This window comes from Onychomys torridus, chromosome 8 (genome assembly GCF_903995425.1).
Source record: "Onychomys torridus chromosome 8, mOncTor1.1, whole genome shotgun sequence".
Classification (NCBI taxonomy): Eukaryota; Metazoa; Chordata; class Mammalia; order Rodentia; family Cricetidae; genus Onychomys; species Onychomys torridus.
In genome coordinates, this window is record NC_050450.1 from 18,156,841 (window position 1) to 18,180,336 (window position 23,496).

At 49.3% G+C, this 23,496-nt stretch overlaps 2 protein-coding genes across 5 annotated transcripts; one reads left to right on the forward strand and one right to left on the reverse strand.

The window, feature by feature from the left end:
- Positions 1–5,884: 5,884 nt before the first annotated feature.
- Positions 5,885–7,379, reverse strand: Fahd1 (fumarylacetoacetate hydrolase domain containing 1). Its single transcript, XM_036196090.1, has one exon. It carries the CDS (start codon positions 7,111–7,113, stop codon positions 6,448–6,450), a length of 666 nt encoding a protein of 221 aa, XP_036051983.1. The 5' UTR covers positions 7,114–7,379; the 3' UTR covers positions 5,885–6,447.
- Positions 7,222–22,435, forward strand: Hagh (hydroxyacylglutathione hydrolase). Of its 4 annotated transcripts, XM_036196088.1 has the most exons (10): positions 7,520–7,681; positions 10,117–10,292; positions 10,777–10,841; positions 13,206–13,323; positions 14,372–14,480; positions 17,547–17,650; positions 17,990–18,091; positions 19,245–19,278; positions 20,720–20,799; positions 21,220–21,283. In XM_036196088.1, the coding sequence occupies exons 1-9, from the start codon at positions 7,606–7,608 to the stop codon at positions 20,779–20,781; spliced, it is 846 nt and encodes a 281-aa protein (XP_036051981.1). In that variant the 5' UTR covers positions 7,520–7,605; the 3' UTR covers positions 20,782–20,799; positions 21,220–21,283. The 4 variants fall into 4 exon arrangements, with proteins under 4 accessions (XP_036051982.1, XP_036051979.1, XP_036051981.1 ...); XM_036196089.1 differs by lacking the exons at positions 7,520–7,681; positions 19,245–19,278 and adding an exon at positions 7,222–7,349 and having other exon boundaries at positions 21,220–22,435; XM_036196086.1 differs by lacking the exon at positions 19,245–19,278 and having other exon boundaries at positions 7,508–7,681; positions 21,220–22,435.
- The last annotated feature ends 1,061 nt before the right edge of the window (positions 22,436–23,496 follow it).

Below are 23,496 nucleotides of genomic sequence, written 5' to 3' on the forward strand. Positions count from 1 at the left end.
TGAATTTACAATCCTTTTGTGTCAGCCTCCTGAGTACTGAGATTATAGGAATAGTGTTGAACTGACTATGTACTGAAGGTTCCTTGATGCTCCTGTCTCTACCTCCCAGGTGCTAGGATTAGAAAGGTGCATCACCATGCCTGGCTGTGGCCTCAGTTTCACATGCCTCCCAACAGACCTGGAATGGACTAATCCACTGATGATGTCAGAGCTCTTTTGATCCAGTCACTTCCCAGAAGTCCAATAGGAGCAACCAAACATTTTTGATCCAAACCGCAATGGTGCCCCCTCCCTGGATCCCACTCAGAGGCTTTTGGGCCAGGGCAAGTCTGTAAGCACCGGTCTGGTTCCTGTGCCAATGATCCTCAGCTATCCTGGCTGTCTCACCACTAGTTTCCACCACATAATAGAGACATTCTCCTGGTGGGTGCTGTGGCAATGCTGTTCCCTGAAACAGCTGAGTACCAGTTAGGCCAGCAGAGGGCTCTAAACTACCTGCTCACAACCAAGGTGATCCTATCTCTCAAGTCTTGGTTCTGAACTGTTACCTAGGTGCAGTTCTTTGCTGGAGGTATAGGAATCTGCCCAGTCAATGACAAGCCACATCAAATCAAAGGTATGTCTTAGGTTTAACTTACACATTTACGTGACTAAGTTTACAAAATCAGTCAAAAATTGCCTTTTAACTAAGATCAAAAGCAAAATCAACCAATATCTGAAATTTCATTTATAGACTGACCAAAATGCAGGCATGCAATGAAGTAGAAGTACTTCCACCTCAGCACCAAACACCCGTGGTCTCCCCATGCTTCCTGGTCTGCTTCCCCAGGGACTGCTTTCCTGGAATAGGTTTCTGCCAAGCTACAGGGTTCGTGCTAGGTAATTAGACAACTTTCCCTTTGTAGATTATGCTGTGTTGAGTTTATTTGTTCCATTCACAATACATGGCAGAAACATCATCTATGTATGTGTGCATTCTTTATCCTGGGGAAGCCTGGGCTATTTCACAACTATTTTTTTTTAATCAAGTTTTATATTTTTCACAGATAACAGAACAGGATGACTATAATCTCTCACACTTTTAGTTTGTGAATCATGTTTTTAAATGTATTTTTGTTTTATATTCTGATAGCATAAAATTCATCTTTTTTTGTTTTTTTTGTTTGTTTGTTTGTTTGTTTGTTTTTGGTTTTTTTTTTTTTTTTTGGTTTTTTGAGAAAAGATTTCTCTGTGTAGTTTTGGTGCCTGTCCTGGATCTCGCTCTGTAGCCCAGGCTGGCCTTGAACTCACAGAGATCCACCTGTCTCTGCCTCCTGAGTGCAGGTAAAGGCATGTGCCACCACCGCCCACGTGACTGGCACTTTTACTTAGTATAATGATTTTTAAGTTCACCCATGTTGTAATGTGTGCTATTCTTTCATATAGCTGAGAAACATTCCTTTAGCTGGATTTTATTTATCTGTTCATCTGCTGGTGACATTTGAGTTTCTTTAACCTTTGGGCTATTAGGAACTTTGCTTCTCTGAACACGCCTGTGCTGACAAATAACACTTTTGTATGTCCTTCCTGCATGTCTGTCTTCTATCTTTCCATCCATATTAAATAGAGTATATATTTATAAATTATAATATTATAACTATAAACATATAATTTTGGGGAGATATGCCTACCTTTTTTCCCCAGTCCTGAGACTGAAGGCATGCACCCTACATCCCTATTAGAAATCATCTTAAGTGTGCAATGGTATTAGATTGATTATACTCACTGTCTTATACTCATATAATGAAATATAACCATTAAAAAAAGAATATAAGGCTTGGGGTTGAGGATTTAGCTCAGTGGTAGAGTGCTTGCCTAGCAAGCACAAGGCCCTGGGTTCAGTCCTCAGCTCTGGGGGGAAAAAAAAGAATATAAGGCTTGGTCCTCTTGTGGGACTCTCGGCAGACAGAGCGGGGGCTGTCTGACTCTGTTGTCTACTCTTGTGACCCTTTTCTTCTGATGGGTTGCTTCATTCAGCCTTAATAGGAGAGGAGGTGCCTAGTCTTCCTGCAACTTGATATGCCATGATTCACTGATATATATGGGAGGTCTGCACTTTTCTGAAGGGAAGAGAGAGAGAGAGTGGATGGGGGCAGGGAGTTGAAGGAAGGGACTGGGAGGAAAGGAGGGAGGGGAAACGGTGATTAGGCTGAGAAAACTTAATCAATCAATTAATAAAAATGTATTATTCAGTCTTCAAAATATATATTTATATTTCTGAATATTTAATGACTTAAGAAAATGTTTATTATAAATTAAGTGTCCCTAGCCCGGTGGTGGTGGCGCACACCTGTAATCCCAGCACTCGGGAGGCAGAGGCAGGTGGATCTCTGTGAGTTTGAGGCCAGCCTGGTCTACAAAGTGAGTTCCAGTGCAGCCTCCAAAGCTACAGTGAAACGCTGTCTCGAAAAATAAAATAAAATAAATTAAGTGTCCCTAAAATAAATTAAGTGTGAAGCATCTTATAGTGTGACCTATTGGTAAAGAGTGTGCTTATTAGTGGGGTATGATAGTGCATACCTTTAATCCCAGCACTTGGGAGGCAGAAGCCAGAGGATTTCTGTGAGTTTGAGGTCAGCCTGGTCTCATAATTGAGTTCCAGGACAGCTGACAATTTGTCTTAGGCTGGCTTTGAACTTCTGATGTCCAAGGCCTCCTGCCTCCACTTCCCATGTACTAGAATTATAGGCATGCACCACCATGCCCAGTTCATAAATTACTATATTTTTTATTTTTAATATTTTATTCTTTATGTGTATGAGTGTTTTACCAGCACATATGTCTGTGTCCCACATGCCTGGTGCCTGCAGAGGGCAGAAGAGGGCATCAGATCTCCTGGAAGTGGAGTTACAGACAGTTGTGGGCTGACATATGGGTGCTGGGAACCAAACTTTGTCTAAATCTCCAACCCCACCTTTTTTTTCTTTTTTTTACTTTGTATTTTGAGACAGTCTCACTAAATTGCATGGGCTAGCTGTATACTCACTGTGTAGCTCAGATAGATCTTGAACTTGCTGTCTTCATAGTTATTCCAGAGTAGCTGGAATTACAGGCCTGTGAAACTGAGCCTGGCCTAATGCTCACTTTTTATAGCTACCCAATGTAATTTTTATTATTTTTTGAGACAGGGTCTTACTATGTAGCTCTGGATGGCCTGGAACTCCCTATGTAGACCAGGCTGGCTTTGAACTCACAAGAGATTTACCTGCCTTTTTTTTTTTTTTTTTTTTTTTTTTTTTATCTGAGGATCGAGCCCAGGGCCTTGTGCTTGCTACCACTGAGCTAAATCCCCAACCCATTACCTGCCTCTTGAGTGCTAGAATTAAGGGCATGTGCTTCAATACATTTTTTAAAAATCACTTGTAACAGATGTCAAGACATCTGCATAGACTAACATTATGGAATTACTTTCTTATGTGTGACAAAGCAAATGACAATTTTTTTGTTTTTGTTTTAAGACAGTCTGTGTATTCTTGGCTGTCCTGAAACACACTGTGTAGACTGCCCCCCAAGTGCTGGAATTAAAGGCATGCACCACTATGACTGGCCAACAATTTTGTGTCGTTTAAAATTTTTGTTTTATGTGTGTGGGTGTTTTGCCTGCCTATATGTCTGTGCACCATGTGTATACAGTGCCCAAGGAGATCACAGGTTATCAGATTCTCTTGGACTAGAGTTACAGATAGTTGTGAGCAGCCATGTGGATGCTGGGGGTCAAATTTGGATCTTCTGGAAGAGCAGACAGTGCTCTTAACCTCTGATTCATCTCTCCACCTCTGAAAATTACAGTTCTTGAATCTACTGAAGGGTAATTTGACTTCATTGGATGAACCTTTTCATAGGTCATTTAAAATAAATTAAAGGAACTGGGTGGTTGTGGCACATGCCTTTGATCCCAGCATTTGGGAGATAGAGGCAGGCAGATCTCAGTGAATTCAAGGCCAGCCTGTTCTACATAGAGAGTTCCAGGACAGCCAAGACTATTATACAGAGAAACCCTGTCTCAAAAAAAAAAAAAAAAAGTTGAAGGAATATGTATCTTCTGGGTGTGAGGATTATTGTGATTTTAACAGCTCAGGAATTGTGGGAATTGGATCCAGTTTTGGTCCAAGGACTTTGTGTGCTACACCTATAATGCTGATGTCAGATGTTTGTGACAAAGCTCATTCCATTGCTTGGTGGACATTGACCCCAAGGGCACTGTACATTCGGAGCACTAGTTTGTGCCTTCAGCTTGCTTCATTGGTCTGTCAACTTGCTAGGTGTTTCTCAGCTGGACCTTGTACTTGCTAGCTAGATTAACAGTCCATTTTCAATATGGACAGATATACCCTTTGAGCTCAATGTTTGACTTCGGGAACCCAGGCACAGGAATCAGAAACTAACAATGTGCTGATTCCACCAGCACATCCTGATGTCTGAAACCAGAGGACTGACCTAGAGTCTCTCATAGTCAATGAAAAGCATACTGCAGAGAGAGAGCACTGACTGAAGTCACAATAGGCAGTGTAAAGACCAGGCTAGAAAACTGTGTGGTGGGGGCACACACCTGTCATTTCAGCAGCACTCAGGAGACTAAGGAAAGAAGGACTATGAGGTAGGCTGAGTTGCACAGTGAGACCCTGTCTTAAAAAAAAGTGGTCCAGGCAATAGTGCCTCCCAGCAGTTGGGAGGCAGAAGTAGGCAGATCTCTGTGAGTTTGAGGCCAGCCTGGTCTACAAAGCAAGTTGCAGAATAGCCAGGACTGTTACACAGAGAAACACTATTTAAAAAAAAAAAAAGTATGTGGAAGCAAATTCCACTTAAAATAATATCTACATACAGACTTGGAAGAATTTATACCAAATGTTTAACTTTGGCAGTCTCTGGGGAGATGAACCTTAAGGTGTTTTGTTCCTTTTTATCTAGAACTCCCAACTCATCTGTATTAATTGACTGCTAAATAATTAAATCTACTACTAAAGGATAAAATAATGGAAAACTTAGGTCAGGTGGATTATGAGTTCAAAGTCATCCTGAGCTACAATAATGAGACTCTTAAAAAAATCATATTTATTAAACAAATATCATTATGGACCTTCATAATAAATCATAATTAAGCCTTGGGCTCAGAGAATAAATGTTCAAATTTTCTTATATATCTACTTATATTTCACTACCTACACTATGGTTAAAACTTCAGGTTCTGACAACAGGCATTGGTGGCGGCGCATGCCTGTAATCCCACCATTCAGGAGGCAGAGGCAGGAGTTCGAGACCAGCCTGGTCTATAGAGTGAGATCCAGGACAAGCTCCAAACCTACACAGAGAAACCCTGTCTCAGGGGAAGAAAAAAAACAAAAAACAATCAAACTTCAGGTTCTGAGTTTGTGACAATTTTACAACTTGGCCCTAGCCTCTAAGTCTACATTGTCATCAGGATGACACATAACAACACCAATCTCACAGCTTTGCTAAAAAACACAAAATGCACATTCCAGGAATATGGAATGAACTATGGCTGTCATAATGCCTAGCAGTACTGATAAATACTAGAGATATAACAGGCCTCCTGAAAGGGGCCAGCAGATTATGTCTCCTCTGCTTAATTCTACAAGACTCCACTGGGCTCTGAAAGCTGTGCTGGGAACCCCGACAGGCTTTTTAATCAGGGAAGGGTGCAGGCAAGAGCAAAGGCAGCATTTCCAGCCTGTCAGTTTCCTAGGGCCTCTTCCTTTGACTAATATGGAGGTACTGGTTCACTCTGTTAATAAGTTAAAGCTCTGTGCTCAAGAGCCAAAGGTCAGTCTGAAGCCCCAGAAGAAGAAGTGCCCCTCCCCCACTGGGAAAGAAAGTACACTTTCGGTCACACAAGAAATGGTGTTTATTTGGAAAACAGTTTCAAAATTAACTCCCAAATCCAGAAGCCACAGCCCAACATACATAACCAAAGTAAACGAGGCAGGACTTCACCATTGCTCGATTAACAAAACTTTTATCTAATTTTGGGACGAAGTGCTTTCCCTCGCAAGAATCACCTGGAGTGCTCTGTATAAACAGCATTCTAAAGGTTAGTATCATTAATGAATTACTTTCCTTTGCAGTTTTCAAGTCTTTTCGCTGTAGACTTCAGAATGGTTTACAGAAAAGTCTATCCAGTTCAGTTTTAGAGACAAAAACTACCACCTCTCAGAGTTTAGATTAACAGGCCTCCTCTCGGGAAGCATCACATATCCTCTGCCTTGGTTATTCCCATTTCTAATCGCATCCTAGTCCTTTTAGATCACGTTGTTTGTTTTTAAGGATCCACCTTCTTTGATATAGACCTAGCAATCTCGTGACATAATTGTGAGATTTTCACTAAGATTGTCATTTAGTTTCCTCCACTTGCTTCTGTCCCCCTTCTCTTTTGACACTCTCTAAGAACATTCAGTAGTCTGACCTTTCCACCTTGAACCTCATACTAACCACCCCGTCGATTCCAGCCTCGATCTCATCATTTTCTTTAACTGGCCCAACTCCCTTTGGAGTGCCGGTCAAGATAAGGTCTCCTTCTTCCAAGGTTATTATCTTGGAAACGTAGCTGATGATGTAGGGGATGGAAAAGATCATAGACGAGGTTTTGCCCTCCTGCCTGAGCTCACCGTTGACCTTGAGCCACAGTCTTAGGGCATGAGGGTCAGGGATCTTCTCCTTGGGCACGAAGGCGCTGACGGGGCAGGAGGCCGTGAAGCTCTTGGCCAGGGTCCAGGGCAGCCCCTTCTTCTTGCACTCTTCCTGCACATCTCTGGCAGTCATGTCCAGGCACAAGGCGTAGCCGGCCACGTAGTCCATGGCGGCGGCCTCGGGGACGGCTTGACCACGCCTGCCCAAGAGCACTCCCAACTCCACCTCGTGGTGCAGGTTCTGGCAGTAAGCGGGCATTAACACCGGTGAGCCCTCGGGAGCGTACGCGGTGGACGGCTTCAAGAACAGCACAGGCTCGCTTAGCACCGCGCTGCGCATCTCCTGGACGTGGTCTGCGTAGTTCCTCCCCACGCACACGATATTCTTGCCCCATTCCCAGAAGCGAGACAGGGGCTTGGAAGAAGCCATGGTACAACCTCGCGTCACGTGACCGCTAACTCTCCGGTCTACGGCGGCCTCGAGGGGACAGCTGCCTTAGGGCGCTGTTCGACCCCGGCTTGCGCAGCACTGGACGCTGAGGTCAGCTAAAGGTCTCTGCGCGAGGGCAACGGCCCGGAAGAGACCAGGAGGCATACGCTCGGCCTCCCTTCACCGTCTACACCTACTTCCAGCCCGGGTCTCCGGGCCAAGGCTGCCAGGGCACGGTAGGGAACGTTTAGGGCAGGCGCTGCTGATTGGCTGGGGGGCGGCACGGCGGCGCGAGACAGCCCCTGGTTGGCTGTGAGCTCTATGGGCGGGCACGGTTGGATTGAGGGCGTGGCGTTTAGGTAAAGAGCAGGAGCTGGTTGGTCGGGAGCAGGGCGAGGAGGACACTGATTGGTTGCAGTCGCCAACGCCAGTGTTGATGCCCACGACGCTGGTGTTGCGGGCTCGGCGACCCGGCTGTGCACCCAGTGGGTCATGGTGCTGGGTCTCGGGCCGCGGTGCGTCCAGAGCCTGTCAGCGCTGGGAGCCGCCTGCGCGCGCCGCGGTCTGGGTAAGTGTGTCTGGGCGCTGACGCGGCGCGGCCCGGTGCTGGCAGGCGGGACGTCGGTTGGGCCAGGCTTCGCCGTCTCCAGGCGCAGGTGCTGAGCGCCGCCGGGCGGTCTAGAAGCTGGGGCCCCCCGCGTGTTGAGGGCCATCGCGCAGGTGGCTGGCATAGATGAGCGGCGCAGGCAAGGGCCGGGGCAGAGGGCGAGCATCTGCCCCTACTCGGCCGGAGTCGGACTCCAGTTCTGGGGTCGCGACCTCAGTTTCTAAGCCAGCTGCTTTTCCTCTTGGTGTCCAGCTGATGTGGCGACAGTGGGTTGCCAGCACCCCGGAGCTGGCCGTCCTGAGTCCAGCTAGCCGGGAGCTTGGAAGCAATTGTGATTCAAAGTGCTCGGTCCATCTTTACTAAGAAAGAAGCCCGCTCGTTGAGAACCCCAGAAGTACAGGTCTCCAGTTAAGGAATTCATACCCCTTAGTGTCGCTGCTGAACGCAGCGCTAGACGAGGATACAGTTACTGCTGGGCAGCGACGCTTATGGGAGTCCACAGCTCAGCATTTGGTGTTGCAGAAGCCCGCCCGGTGAGAAGAGGCAACTCCCTGAAAGTCTTGAGTTTTAAAGAATGTTATGAGCAAAATAAAACGTTGTCTATGGATTTGATCTCGAACACAGGCTGCAGAGCTGTGACCTCAATTCAAGCAAAACGTCCCTAGTTGCAAACTAAGAAGCTGAGAGCCTCTTCTGGGCAATGTCAGGCTAGGTGCAGTTAGGAAAAAGGCTTCTGGAGATACCCTCAGTCGGTGAATTCCTTCTTTAGGAGTTATCTAATCTTCTCCAGGTTACCATCAGGCTCTTTTGGGACCTAGAATGGGGTGAGCACTAATAATGTTATTTAGCCATACAGTGTTTGCAGTGTTCTGCCAGGAAATACATACACGGGCTCATATTCACCTGTTTCCACCCTTCTGCCCTCCATGGGCTTGGACAGTGCCAGGGCTTAGGGAGTTCAAATATTACAGATACCTGATCTTACAGAAATGTTTATTTTGCTGAACATGAGGAGAAGGGTCTGGAAAATGCCCAGCTGTTGTGCCAAAAAGGAGAAATGGAGTTTAGTGTAGTGACAGAGCACTTCCCTAGTGTGCTTAAAGTCCTGGGGCACCCAGGGCACCACAAAACAAACAGTGCCATTTGGCTAGTTTTGCTGGCCATGGTTATTAGAGTTGATAGTATTGTCTACCACAGGGTCAAAGCTGTTGTTTTCTGGGTTCCTGAGAGTCAGAATGCCACTGTCTTCTACCACCTTGTGTGGTCCCCCTCTTTAAAGCCAAGACAGAGAACGTTTCTGGAGGCCCCACGTGTTTTCAGGTTGAGTGAGAGTTTTACCACTGAGAATATTTGGCATCTGTCGACTGGGTGGAGTAGAGTGTACCTTTGTCCCTTTGTCCCTCAACCTCCTTGGCGCACCCCAGGACAGTCCTTGCTTGAATAACCGTTCTGTGTCCTTCACGCTTGAGTCTCAGACAGCCAGTTTCTTATTTCCAGGAGCTGGCACTATGTGTGTTTTCCATTATGCTGGCCATTTAGTATAAGACCCTGTTTTCTCATCTGGGAGAGGCCTGAGGAGGGTTGGAAGTCCAGAGGACTGGACACTTGTTAGTGCTGAGGCCGTGCCTGGAGGGTGAGCAGCTCTGCTCTGGTGCCTCATTCTGCCTTCCTGAGGTTTGAGTCACACCACAGGCAGGTAGGAAAGGCTGTAGGAACTCTTGAAAAGAAATAGCAGGATTCCAGGTCTAGCTTGAAGTGTAGCTCACTTGCCTTGCATGTGTGAGCTCCATCCCTTCCATTGCAAAAAAAAAAAAAAAAAAAAAAAAAGTCTGAGACAAAAGGATTGCTGAATTTAAGGCTAGCCTGGACTACACAGTGAGTTTGGGGCTCTACAAGGATATAGAGGGAGAAGTATTTAAAAAAAAGAAAGAAAGAAAGAAAGAAAAAAAGCAAACAACCAAACAAAACCTAAAAACACCTCCCTCAAAAACCCAAAATAGCTGGGCGGTGGTGTCGCAGGCCTTTAATCCCAGCACTCGGGAGTCAGAGGCAGGTGGTGGATCTTTGTGAGTTGGAGGCCAGCCTGGGCTACAGAGCGAGATCCAGGAAAGGCACAAAGCCACACAGAGAAACCCTGTCTTGAAAAACAAAAACAAAAACAAACAAACAATAACAACAACAACAAAAAAAAAAAAACAAAATAATAATTCCGCATCTGCGACGGGCTGACTTACTTAGTCTCTGCTTTCCTGGAGGATGTGGTGAAATGGGATATTCCCTCACAGGAGCTGGGGAAAGCCAGCTGTCAATGCACTGGGCGCGAGGGGGATGGCTGCCCTGAAGTCCTGGGAAGCTGTCCTTGCAGAACACTGAGCTTCCTCCTGTGTGTGGTTCAGGTCAGGCCCTGCTGGGAGTCTTTCTGTATCACACAGATTTCAGAAAGAGTCTGACTGTGGAGCAAGCCATGATGAAGGTGGAGCTCCTGCCGGCCCTGACTGACAACTACATGTACCTGGTCATTGATGAGGACACCCAGGAGGCCGCCATTGTAGACCCGGTGCAACCCCAGAAGGTGTGTGCGGCTCCTGCTGGCCCCCTGTGCCTTGCCAGCCAGCACCCTGCCTTCATCCACATGCCAGGGTCTTTTCGGCTTTGTGGAAGCTGGGTGGAAATTAGTTCACTCAATACAAAGTTGTGTCTAGCTGCTGGTAGATGGGGCAGTGAGAAGGGTCGGAGAGAGCACAGGCCTCTGTGGCAAGCCTGACACACACTTTTAAACCTCTGTGCCTGGACGTGTGTGAATCCTGGGAGCCTACTCATCTGCCATGCTTCTGCTCCAGTGCTGTGAATGCCCTCAGCCAGAGCTGCCCGGGCTCAGAGAGGACAGGGGTGGGACAGAACAGTTAAGTTGATGGAGAGAAAAGAAATGCTTCCCCTGGTGTCTGGAATGTGGTCAGTCATCAGGGGTGGGACGAGGCTGGGCACCCCTCTGCAGCCAGGTGAACCAGGACCAGAAGTGTGACTGAGCCTTTATTTTGCCTCCCCTGTGCCCATAGGTTATAGAAACTGTGAAAAAGCACCGTGTAAAGCTGACCACAGTGCTCACCACTCACCACCACTGGTAAGTGCCAGGCCGTGCATGTACCTGTGGGTGGGGCCTGCTGTTCACCAGGGAAGTCACTGTACACAGAAGGGCAGACCCTTGAGCAGGGAAGGATTCTAAGAACACACCACGGCTCCTTCCTTCTTCCTCTTGGGCCACTGACCTCTGGGTTCAGCTAATGCAGCAACTTCCAGGTAAAGTATTGTGACATGTGACAAGGAACAGAGGCTAGGGACAGACCCTCAAGATCAAGTGTCCACTGATGTCCCTTTAAAGCTAGGCTTCTCTGGTCACAGGAGGACCCCCAGTGGCTGCCTTCCCCAAACTTAGGCTCATAAACAGTGGTGTTGGGCAGGGTGGTGGTGGCACACACCTTTAATCCCAGCAGTCGGGAGGCAGAGGCAGGCGGATCTCTGTGAGTTCAAGGCCAGCCTGGTCTGCAAAGCAAGTTCCAGGACAGGCTCCAAAGCTACACAGAGAAACCCTGTGGAGGGGGTGGGGGGAGTGGTGTTGGCATCCATCCATGTCAGAGAAAAAAAGGGTAGGTAGGCATCAGTATTTCTTAGACAAACAAATAAAACCAAAAAAACAATAAAATGGGGAGGTAGAGAGAGGTGGGGCTCTGTGAGTTTAGTGCTCACCAGTCTATATAGTGAGCTCCAGGCTGTGAGACCCTGACTTTTTGGGGGGGGAGGGGGAAGGCTATGTTTCCAGAAGTGTTGATTGGCTTTTGTTGTATGGTTGGTTTTGGTGTTTTGAGATGGGATTTCACTCTGTGATGCAGGCTGCCCTCAAATTTGGGGCTTTGGGGATGGTGTTGCCCAAAGTCTTGTTCCTGACTTGTGTTATTCTTTTTTTTTAAAAAACTTTATTTTATGTGCATTGGTGTGACGGTGTCAGATCCCCTGGAACTAGAATTACAGAAAGTTGTGAGCCTCCATGTGGGTACTGGGAATTGAACCCGGGTCCTCTGGAAGAGCAGCCAGTGCTCTTAACTGATAGACAATCTCTCCGGCCCATGTTTTTTGTTTTTTATTTTTGAGCCAGGGTCTCTGGCTGGCCTAGAAGTTGCTTTTTGGATCTTTCAAGGTTCCTCAAAGGTAGAAGAAATGTTTGTTAGGCTCTCAATTTTCTTTTCTAAACGACCCCATGAAGAAAGCCAGAGCCTTTTTCTTTGACCCTGTCTTGGGTATGTCAGAGCCGGGAGCTCTCACTGACTCCCCTGATGAAGCAAAGCTTGGAGCTGTGCCTCTCAGTCACTGTCTTTGTGGCTGGTTTAGCCAGGCCTGAGGTCCTGAGTGAGACTTCAGCACCAGGGACAAGGGAGTTTACCTTCCCCTTGGCCTGTGCTGCACATTACAGCTGCTCTGTTTTTTTGAGGCTCCTTCCCTGGGCTCCAGCTGCTGACACTTCCACCTTTGGGGACCTGGTGGTGTCTGCCTTGCAGCCACCAAACACTTTCCACACTGTGTTTTCTCTCCCACCTCAGTCACTGCTTCAGATGCCTCTTTCCTGAAAATGTGGAGGATTCTGGCTTTTGCTTTCACCTTCTCATGTTCATGTCATCGTCAAGCCCAAGGCTGAGCTACAGCTTTGGCCTGTGGCTTAAAGGACGATCAAGTTGTGTTATTGCTTATTGGTAGTGACATTTGACAAGGCAGGTGATGAGGCGATGGGCCTCCCTGGCCTGTGTCTGATCCCTGTCCTGGAGGCAGTGGAGCAGAGAGCCGGGTCACTTGCTCCTGCCTGTTATCTTACAGCCCTGCTGTTCCATGGATTGTTTGACTCTGAGTGAAGTATCCAAGGGACTGACAGGGGCAGGTGTTCCCCATGCCCATCTTGGAGCTGAGGGGGACCCACAGTGTGGGGATACTCCTATTGTGCCTGTACCATGGCCCTGTCCTCTGCTGCTTGCTTTTTTAAAAGGCAAAAGGACTCCCCAGGGAACTGTGGGAATCCCCGGTTCTAGGAGGTGCCACCACCCTGTCTGTCCTGTGGTGACAAATTTCCTTCAGGTGGGCAGTATCATGGTTTTAGAAGTTCCCGGAATAGTTCAATAGTGTTGGCTGAAACTGGGATGCACATTTGGATTACCTGGGGGAACTTTCCAACCCCCACCCCCTCCTTGGTGCCCAATCCCCCACCTCAGGAGGTGTGGTAAGAGTGAGGCTTCTGTTCCAGTGGGACCTCTCCAGGTTCCATGGAACCATGCTTGGGACTCTCTAGCTATATGTGGTCAGCTTTCCCTGTTCAGGGCTGTGCTGGACACCTGGGACACATATAGGCAAAGTGAAAATTCCATTTGGTCAGGGGTTAAAGGCAAGCAAGCAGGCCCCCCCCCCCATCTCATCAGGTGACCCCAGGCCCCTGTTTGACTTCCAGGGACCATGCTGGTGGAAATGAGAAGCTGGTGAAGCTGCAGCCTGGGCTGAAGGTTTATGGAGGTGATGACCTCATTGGGGCCTTGACGCACAAAGTGACACACCTTTCCACACTGCAGGTACATGGTGAGCCATGGGGAGAGCTCTAGGGAGGCCTGCCGGGACGATAGGTCCTCAGGCACTGTTTGGAAAGGGGGCTGATGAGGAAAGGGCTCCCTAGGCCTGTCAGCATTGCTTGAACAGTCCTCTCTCTATGAGCACAGTGAAGTCAGGCGGTGGTGGTGCACACCTTTAATCCCAGCACTGGGGAGGCAGAGGCAGGTGGATCTCTGTGAGTTCAAGGCCAGCCTGGTCTACAGAGTGAGTTCCAGGACAGCCAGAGCTACACAAAGAAAACCTGTCTCAAAAAAACAAACAAACAAAAAGCAAGAGTATAGTGAGAAAATCAACTGCAAAGTGTGACTGGACATCGGGAGGAGTACAGAGTGGGTCTCTGAGTCAACTGGAGAATTTAAAGAAGGCCTCGGGGATCCTTTGGATTTCTTAGATGTGATAGTGGAGTTGTGTGGAGAAATCTGCCTTTGTTAGGACATGCAGCAGTTAGGACATTTTGGGAAAATTGATCAGAATGTGAGCAACTTGAGCAGAGAGAGGCTGTGCAGATGTGGAAAGAGTGTAGACCTTGCTGACTATGTCTATGGGATGTTTGCATTACTGGGTCAGCTTTAGGTTTGAACACTTGATGTAAAGAGCTGGGAAGGTGGTCAGAAAAGAAGTATCTGTTCTGGGAAAATGCCTAGTTTAGATTTGGCTCAGTTCTGGAGGCAAAAACAAAATTAGCCTCTTTGGGTTTTGTTTTTTGTTTTTTTTTTGTTTTTTTTTTGTTTGTTTGTTTGTTTTGTTTTGTTTTTTTGAGCTGAGGATTGAACCCAGGGCATACCACTGAGCTAAATCCCCAACCTGGGTTTTATCCTTGAACAGACACATCTGACCTGAGCCCCACCTTAGCAGAGATCCTTTGGCCCTTTGGGATGTTCTGCGGGTGTCTAGACTGTCTGGACTAAGCATATTCAGGTGATCAGGAAGGGAGTCATAGCAGCACTCCCACTTGTGATAGTCTAGAAGGGCTCCTGGTGGTCGGGGCTCATCCCAGCACCTCTGTTTCAGGTGGGGTCTCTCACTGTCAAATGCCTGTCAACACCCTGCCATACTTCGGGACACATCTGTTACTTTGTGAGCAAGCCAGGTAGCTCAGAGCCCTCTGCTGTGTTCACAGGTGAGTCGGAGAGGATGGGGGCAGGGCGGGGGTTCATGTGAAGACTCTCTTTGGCATGGGCTGTGTGAGGAAAAGCTCCTGGGAGAGAAGCAGGGGCTGCACCTTCTCCAGCCCCCCATCTCATAGAAGGAAGCCACAGCCCCCAGGATGGAGCCTGGGATTTGTTCACATACAGAGTGCAGGGGTGCTCTGTGAGTTGAGTCTGTGCTGCTGCTGTGTCCCTGGCTGCTGCATCAGGTGTCTGAGGGAAACAGTCTCCATCTGCAATGGTCACCACCCTGCAACCTCGACCCTCATCCTCTAGCAGCCAACCAATGGACATGGGTTGGAGGGGCTGGCTGAGGAAGGCCCCAGGGGTTCCAAGTATCCTACCTGCAGCCTTGTAGAGAGCCTTGTGATCTGGGTTCGGCCAGCACGAGGCAGTACCTCACTCCTGGCCTGGGTGACATGCACCCAGGGACCCTGCAGAGCCAGAAGCCTGACTCAGAAGTGGGTGGTTCCCACGCTGGGGCCTTGTGTGCAGTTCACACTCAGTGCAGGTAGGTGTTGTCCAGAAATCAGAGCAGTTCTCCCCTTGTGAAGTAAAAAACAAAACCATGCAGGTGCTGCCTGGGAGCCTGGGAAGCAGGACAGCCTTTCGACAACAGCACTCAAATGGTTTGGGGGGGGGGGGGGGCTGGGGGGCTGGGAGCAAAGTGTGCTGCAGAGGGCCCGGCTCCTGCCTCTTAGAGTTGTGATGTAGTGTGTGAGGATGTGCTGCTGTCCCATGACAGCCCCTGGGGTTGTTGAGAGCCTGGCTGGGGGACATGCCAGCATGTCCTAATGAGGTTGTCACAGCACACTTTCAGATGGGAGAAACCCTGGAGAAATAAATACCGAGGGGGAATTGGGTGAAGACTTGGAGGACTCTTCTGTCAACATGAAATTGACCAGGAATCTGAGCTTGTTTTTAAACATGTTGCAGAATGCTGGTGGGGGATGGAGGGGGAGTGATGGGCTATCTTGTTTTGTTTTTAGACAGGGTCTCTGTTGCCCAGCTGGTCTGGAACTTGTGGCAGGCCTCTTGCCTTAGCCTCCTGAGGGTGGGATTACAGGTGTGAAGCAGCACAGCTGACCAGAGTTTGTCTTCCTCATGGCGTTGTGTGGGTGTGTCAGGCCTTGGGCCCTCTTTGTGTTGAGGCTCACCTTCACTGGGTTGAGAGCAGGGGCAGCAGCTGCTCCAACTGCAGCATGAACACAGCATCTCTGCTGTGTGTCCATGGTCTCCCTGGCATTGGTGGCTTTGGTAGGGCTTTTCTGAACTGCAGTACTGCTGTGGTAAGATGGTGATGATCATGTGGTCCTCAGCTTATGACTGTCCAGGTTGAGGTGTAGCTGGCCCTCCCCTGTTGGCATGGCTGTGTGTCCTACATAAGTCTGTGCCAGTGTCTGTAGGAGCAGATGAGAGGGAGAGGGGGTGTCATCCCCCAGGTATACCTGTGCTGGTTCATTTTTTGTCACCTTGACACAAATTAGAGTTCTGGGAAGAGAAAATGTCAATTGAGAAAAATACCTTCATCAGATTGGCAAGTCTGTAGGGCATTTTCTTGATTAGTAATTACGGGAGGGCCCAGTCTTCTGTGGGCAGTGCTACCCCTGGGCAGGGGTATCCTGGGTGCTTTCCGAAAGCAGGCTGAGCAAGCCAGTGAGCAGCATTCCTCCATGGTCTCTGCTTCAGCTCCTGCCTCTAGGTTCCTGCCCGACTTCCCTTGGTGGAAGTCAGGTGAAGTAAACTTTCCTCTCTAAGTTGGTTTTGGTTTTGACAGCAACAGAAAAGCAGACCAGGACACCACTTTGTACTCTCCTCAGCCTAGAACTTGGCTGAGTAGGCAGCCTGGATTTTTACATGAGTTCTGGGGATCAGGCTCAGGTCCTGACGCTTGTAAGGCAAGCATTTACCAGCTAACCTATTTCCTCAGCCCCAGCCTATCTGACCGTGCTGTGGATAGAACCCAAGGCCTTGTGTATGCTAGGCTAGGCTGGGGCTCTGACTCTGTCCTGGGAGGTAAAAGGTACCGAGTGTCATGGACGTAGACCCCACAATGTCCTGCACTTTCTGTGACTGCTGGTGGGCAGCACCTGGCATGTTGGGTGAGGTTTCTTCAGTCATCTTGTGACTGCACCGTATGCTCTAGGACAAGGGAGAGATCTGGATTAGCAGTGAGGCCCAGTGATGAAAATGGACTGTGGGAGCTCAGGAAATTTGAGTTAGCTACCACTCCAGCTGATCTGAGGGGGACAGAGGGGAGGCAAGGACAGCTGAGAGGGTGTGGTGGGAGGGCCAGGCAGCTTCTGCAGCTGTAGTGTGGGATAAAGCCTGTTTAGGCTGAGATAGGCAGGCTGGGCACCGAGAGACAACGGGCAGCAGTGCTGGGGACAGACTGGGCAGGAAGTGTTCAGGATCTCAGGTTTGGGATCCCTCCTCATGGCAGGCAGGTGGAGGCCCAGGAGCAGAGCCAGGTACCCTGGGAAGGGGCAGTCAAGGTGTACAGTCACAGCATGAGTAGAAAGTGGCCCCAGTAGAAAATCCAGGGTGTGTAGGGAACAGAAGCAGCCAAGTTGTCCTGCTGATGCTGAGGTGAGGCCAAGAGGCATGCTAGTCTGGGGACCAGGAAGGGGGTACCTCAGATCCCAGCAAGAGGGAAAGAGTATCAGAAACATGGACGCCAGGAGAAAGGGGACATCCCGAGATCCCAGAAGGGCCCAGGAGGGTTGCTGAGAGGTGTGAAGTGGACTAGGTTTGTGATGATTTCAGCTATGGTGGGACTAGGGCCCTGAGAGCGGGTCAGGGTGCCTTGGGTTTTAGGCCCAAACAGTGAGTTAATGGCTGTGGTTGAACCTGGAGGCTGGCAGAATTGAGAGCTGTGGATGGCTTTGTGCCATGTTGGGTGAAGATGCCTAATGGTGGTGGTGGAGGTAGGTGGCTTGGGGTTATGTTCTGGTGCCTGTTCGTAAGTTTGGGGTTAGCACCAGGTGCAGAAGGCCAGGGCATGAGCTAGCCCTGAAGAACTCCCACTGTGTTTTCAGGTGACACATTGTTTGTTGCTGGCTGCGGGAAGTTCTATGAAGGAACTGCAGACGAGATGTACAAGGCACTGCTGGAAGTCTTGGGTCGGCTCCCTCCAGACACAGTAAGCCATGCTTCCCTTTTCCAAAGGCCCCACATGCTCCAGGTAGCAGATCTGTCTTAGGCTGGATCTACTCTTCAGGCCCAGGAACTCTCCCTGCTTTCACAGCTGGTCTGTATGTGGTGGATCTCTTGCTGGCCTCACCTCTGAGCTGAGGGGGAAGCAGGCAAAGCCATCACCTAGCGGTTTTTATTCCTACTCTGTGTGTGGCCTTCAATATCCTCTAGTTGCACGCACTGTATGGGGTGCCACCTCAGGCTGAGACAAGACATGGCCCTGAACCCTCAGGGTCCCCAAGGGTGGATTAATCACTCAGAGCTCATGTGTTGGCTCTCTCTTCAGAAAGTCTACTGTGGCCATGAGTACACCATAAACAACCTGAAGTTTGCACGCCATGTGGAACCCAGCAATGCCGCCATTCAGGAGAAACTGGCCTGGGCCAAGGTGAGTGGGACCCAATCCTGGAGCATGTCCTCGGGGTCCATCACGGTGCAGTGACTTCCCGAGGGGCTGGATGCAGACACAGCACTATCTGCAGAGTAGATGGAAGCTGGGTGTCACACACTCAGTGCTGGTCACGCAGTGCAGCCCATCCGGAGGGCCCAGTGCAGCCTGTGGACACTACATCTTAGCATGAGAAGCTCTGGCTACAGGGTCCAGCTGTATTCCCCACAAATTAAGCAGTGAGTCAATTGGACCCTCTGTGAGGAACCTGCTTCTGCAGTCACCCAGACAGTGGGGGAATCTCACCTGAAGGGGCTTATCTCCATGACAGCACCAGTGAGCTACCACAGCACAGCCCACGGCAGTGGGCTGAGGGCTTTGTTAGACACCAGGGCTCTGCTTCCCTGTCACTCACTGTAAATGTCAGTGAGAGCTGTGCATACCTGGGAGGTTCAGGTACGGCTCCCTTCGCCAAGTTTAGGAAGTGGCGCTTCATTGTATAAGTCCATTGTGGTGTGCTTTAAGATAAATACCTGTCCAGCATCCTTTCTAACTTAGGAAGGGATTTACAAAGTCATACTAGAAAATTCAGCCTACCGTAAATCCCACCACTCGGGAGGGAGACAGGAGAATTACAAGTTTGAGGCCAGATCAGGCTACATAAATATTCTGAGTACCATACCAGCCAGGACTACGTAGTGAGACCCTGCCTCAAAAACACAAACAAAACCAAAAAATTCAACCTGGGATGGTGACATATCTTAGTACTTGGGAGGCTAAGTGAGGCAAGAGTCAGGAGTTCAAGGCCAGTCTCAGCTACAGTGTGTGTTCTTAGCTAGCCTGGGCTACATGAGACTATCTCCAAACAACAAATCCAAATGCTTAGTCAGGTGTGGTGGCACATATTTAATCCTACTTAAGAGTCTGAAGTAGAAGTGTTCCAAGTTTAAGACCTGCCTGGGCAGCATATCAAAACTATCACCTCACAAATTTTTTTCACCCCCTCCCTGATTCGTACCTGATTCTTAGAGTATGCATTTAATATTCACATAAAGATCACACTGTATGCACACTGTCCATACCATAATACCACTCTGCAACTTATTTTGTTTCCTTATTTCCTCTGGGGATCAAAACTGGGGATCAAACCCAGAGCCTCCCAAAGCCAGACAAACTGAACTTTAAGGGTAATTTGCATGCATGAGAATGCCCTGAATGAAATCTGTAGTTAGATGAACTTTGACAATGCACATCTACATAATCCCTGCCCTAGTCAAGCTAGAGAACACTGCTGCTCTTCTCTGCAAGGCACTTTTTAAAGGTTTATTTTGATTTTTTTGTATATGAGTGTTTTACCTGCATGTACCTTTGTGTATCACATGCATGCAATGCCCATGGAGGCCAGAAGAGGGCATCAGAAGCCCTGGAATCGGAGTTACAGGTGGTTACAAGTTCCCATGTGGGTGCTGGGAACTGAACCTAGGTCCTTTGCAAGAGCAGCAGCTGCTGAGCCATCTCTCTAGCCCCATCAATGGCCGTTACCTAGAGGCTTCTATAGCAGAATCATATGATCTCCCTCAGTTCTCTCTGCTCTTGCTCAACCTCATTTTGAGGCTCGTCCCTGCTGGTTTTGTTTCTTAGTACATCCTGTATTATATAGCTCACTACAGGAGTTCATCCACTGTCTGTGGGTGAACTCTCTGTGTGCTTTCCTGTGTTTTTAGGGTTATGAATAAAGGTGTTGTGAATGTTTGTGTATGTTCTTTTCTTCATGCTTTTCTTCTTTTCTGCTCTTGGGTGTATGCTTAAAAGGGGAATTGCTGAATTGCATAGCCAAATGTATGTTTAACTCCTTAACTGATTTTCAGAACTTGAAAACCTGCCATCCTGGTTTAAGTCCCCCTGTGAGCCCTCCCTGACACTTTGCATGCTAGCCAGCCATCAGCGCTCCTGGTCCCTGTCATTAGCCCTGGGCTTTGTGTGTCCTGGTGCGGAGGGAGGGAGGGTTCGTGTGGGGTCTGCAGCTGCTGTCCCACTCTGTCCCTGAGGCCTCCATGTTAGCCGGGCATAGATGGGCAAGAGCTCCTGGAGACCTCCTAGCTTAGAAACTCAGGTTTCCCTCAGCTCTGTTAGCATTCTCTCTGCCATGGGCTGTGGCACTCAGGAGCAAGGCTACCCAGGCAAGGTGGTAGCCAGTGCCCTCCAGCACTCTACTGTTTGGCCATTCTCCAGGCACTTTGTGGGAGCTCCTGGCAGGGGGGTGAGCCCTGCACACTCTGTGCTGACAGCCAAGTCCCTCACTGCTCCTGGGCTTGTTTTCTCCTGGGGAGGGGGCTTGCCACCTTTGCATTGTGCTTTTGTTGTGTGAAACATACAGCTCACCGTATGAAGACAGGATTGCCCTTCCCTTCAGAGACAGCACAGGCAGGAGCGACATACTGGTGGCAGCAGGTTACTCTCGGGGACATAGTTGGAGACAACTGCTAGTCCCTCCCATGAGCCCGACCTGTCTGCACTGACTGACTGTTCTCTCGCTCTGCTTTCTAAGATAGACTTGAGTTTAAAGATCACTGAGGTATTGAAAGGTGGGACCTGTTGATCCCTGTTTGACAGTGGTGTCTTCTACAGGAGAAGTATGCCATCGGGGAGCCCACGGTGCCATCTACCCTGGCAGAGGAGTTCACCTATAACCCCTTCATGAGAGTGAAGTAAGATGGTGTGGCGGGGCCCTCTCTGGGTCTTCCCTTCCTGTGGTAGCTCATGGCTTTATGATTTTGTCTAAGTTCACCCCCAGCAAAGAGATGAACTAGGGCTAAACCAGCCTGAAGAGAATGGGCCTGACCCTCACACCCCAACTTTATTAAGTGTACCCAAGAGGCAGGCTTTGTTCCATAAATGTGAGGATACGCTTTTCTTGACATCTCGGCAAGGATGTGGGGGACCCATGACCCATGAGGGGTGGCTTTTGGAGAGCTTCTTTAAGGATCCGTGAAGCTCTGGGACTCTGGGCTGGGTGGGCATTTGCATATTGCTGGGAGGACCCATTTGGCCTCGCCCTGGCTGTTTTTCTGTATGAGGATGGATGTCCCAGGCTCTGCTTCCAGCCTTCTTACCTCTTGCCTCCACAGGGAGAAGTCTGTGCAGCAGCATGCTGGTGAGACGGACCCTGTGACTACCATGAGGGCCATCCGCAGGGAGAAGGACCAGTTCAAGGTGCCACGGGACTGAGGCACACAGGGACGGGGACTTTGAAGTGACTGCCCCGCTGCTCGTGCAGGATCTGGTCTGCTTTTGTTTTAAGTTAATCCAGAGCCCCTAGCTGGTGTTATCAATGTTCTAATGCATATTTATAAGAGAAAAAGGTTAAAAGTATTTATTCCCATAACCCCTGCTTATAGACTCTACATTATCTCTGTGGTCACCGACATGTAGTTTGCACCTAGCTTCTTAGAGTGGGCTGAGGCTGGGCATCCCACCCTGGCTTCCTGGCTCTTTGGGGAGAAAGTTAGCTAGCACTCTCCTTGGCTTTTCCTCCCTCCTCCTCTAGCCTGTGGCCCGTCCAGTCCCCAGGCTCTGGGTGCTCAGATCAGACTGCAGCTAAAGTAGTCTAGGTCTGAGTGGGTAGAATGGAGACAGCAGACCCAGATGCCCAAAGGTCCCTGAGACAGGTGGAGGAAGAATTTGAGACTGGGGTGCCTGGTCTAAACCCCCAGGGGACAGTTGGCCCTGCCTGTGTGGATCGTTGATCTGTGCTGAGTGAGGTCAGCGTCCTCCAAGCCTGTCATAGCGTGTGTATCCTGTCCTGCTGTCTGCATTGCTGGCCGAGCCCCCAGGCTGTAGTTCACCTTACCCTTGGCTCTGCTGGGGCCTGTTTCCTTCAGCTGCCTCGAACTTTATCCAGCTGTGGGATCAGGACACAGATGTCCTAACCTGAATCGCTGTCACACGGCTCCTCTTCAGAGACATGTAGGTGGAGCTGTTAAAGTCCTGCCACTGCTATCTCCCTGGAGGTGGCATGGAATGGAACTTGCAGATTGTCCCCCATGATGGTGCATGAGATAAGTGTTAAACCATGTGTGCTTGGCCAACCCTGCCATAGCTCTAATAGGCACCATGGTTCCCACCAGCCTCCAAATAAATGTGGTATCCCTCTGTGAGCCTCAGTGCGCAGAGATCCTCGGAGCCCAGATATCTTCTCCAGAATGTGTATGCGGCCATGCTGCTGTGCTGTGCCCAGTGTGTTTAAATGTTCTGTACCACCCAGCACCGTGTGGCCAGTCCAGGGGACATTTGGCATGCCCCCTCTGAAACATCAAGTCCTAAATAAGATGGTTTGCATGTCCAGCTTCTGTCCCTCTCTGCCCACCCCAGCCACTCACTCTGGTGACCTGGGCACCTGAGCTGAGGGGTAACAGACACTGAGATCTTAGCAGGTGGTCGACACAAGCCTTACTGTCCAGGGACAAGAAGACAACAGAGTAGGCAGTAGGGACAGAGCTTCAGAGAGACAGGAGATGTGCAGCATGTGCCCACTACGGCCCTTCTAGATCTGCAGGCCAGGGGAGGCCTCACCCAAGAAGTAGTGTTTCTGCAAAAGTGTGGGAAAGGGGCTTCTAGGAGGGAGTAAATAGATTCGAGTGAGAGGAGTCAGAATGCATATATATCTGGGTGCATGGCCGTGGTCCTGAGTTCCAGGGCAGCCAAGGCTACACAGAGAAACCCTGTCCTAAAAAAAACAAGAAAAAAAAACATATATAAGCTGGGTGGTGGTGGTGGCACTCAGAAGGTAGAGCCAGCTGTTTCTCTGAGTTTAAGGCCAGCCTGGTCTACATAAAGAGACTCTATCTCAAAACAAAACAAAATTACTTTTAATTGGGGTGAAAGTCACACAAGTAGCCTTTAAATTGCAATGGGGCCCTGGTTCCATTTCCACCACACACACCCTCAGTGTTCTGTGTTCCAACCCCCATGATCTGAACTTGTAATCGTTGGCTGTCCACGGGGAGAGGCAGGCTTCTCCTGGCCTGTCCACCACTGGGGGGGGGGGTCTTCAGGGCTAACAAAGGCCAGGGCAAGAGTAAAGAACTGGGCTGGGTGGTGGTGGCACACACCTTTAATCCCAGCACTTAGAGGCAGAGGCAAGCGGATTGCTGAGTTCAAGGCCAGCCTGATCTACAGAGTGAGTTTCAAGACAGGCTCCAAAGCTATACAGAGAAACCTCTCAAAAAACAACAAAAAAGAAAGAATAAAGAAGTGGATGGGGTGGCAGCAGGGTGGGGTGTGCCACTAGCCCTAACCTAGAGCTCCGGGCTGGCTGGCTTTCTCTGTCCATCCCTCAGTGTGAGCATCAGAGGCAGGGGAGCCTCTGTCGCTGATTTCTAGTCTACCTGATAGTCGGACTGGAG

Bases quoted from the DNA above. Each gene is read 5' to 3' on its own strand.
- Fahd1 (XM_036196090.1), bottom strand. From the start codon at position 7,113: ATGGCTTCTTCCAAGCCCCTGTCTCGCTTCTGGGAATGGGGCAAGAAT.
- Hagh (XM_036196086.1), top strand. From the start codon at position 7,606: ATGGTGCTGGGTCTCGGGCCGCGGTGCGTCCAGAGCCTGTCAGCGCTG. The intron at 7,682-10,116 runs GTAAGTGTGTCT...TGTGTGGTTCAG, and splicing joins CTGCGCGCGCCGCGGTCTGG to GTCAGGCCCTGCTGGGAGTC. The intron at 17,651-17,989 runs GTAAGCCATGCT...CTCTCTCTTCAG, and splicing joins GTCGGCTCCCTCCAGACACA to AAAGTCTACTGTGGCCATGA.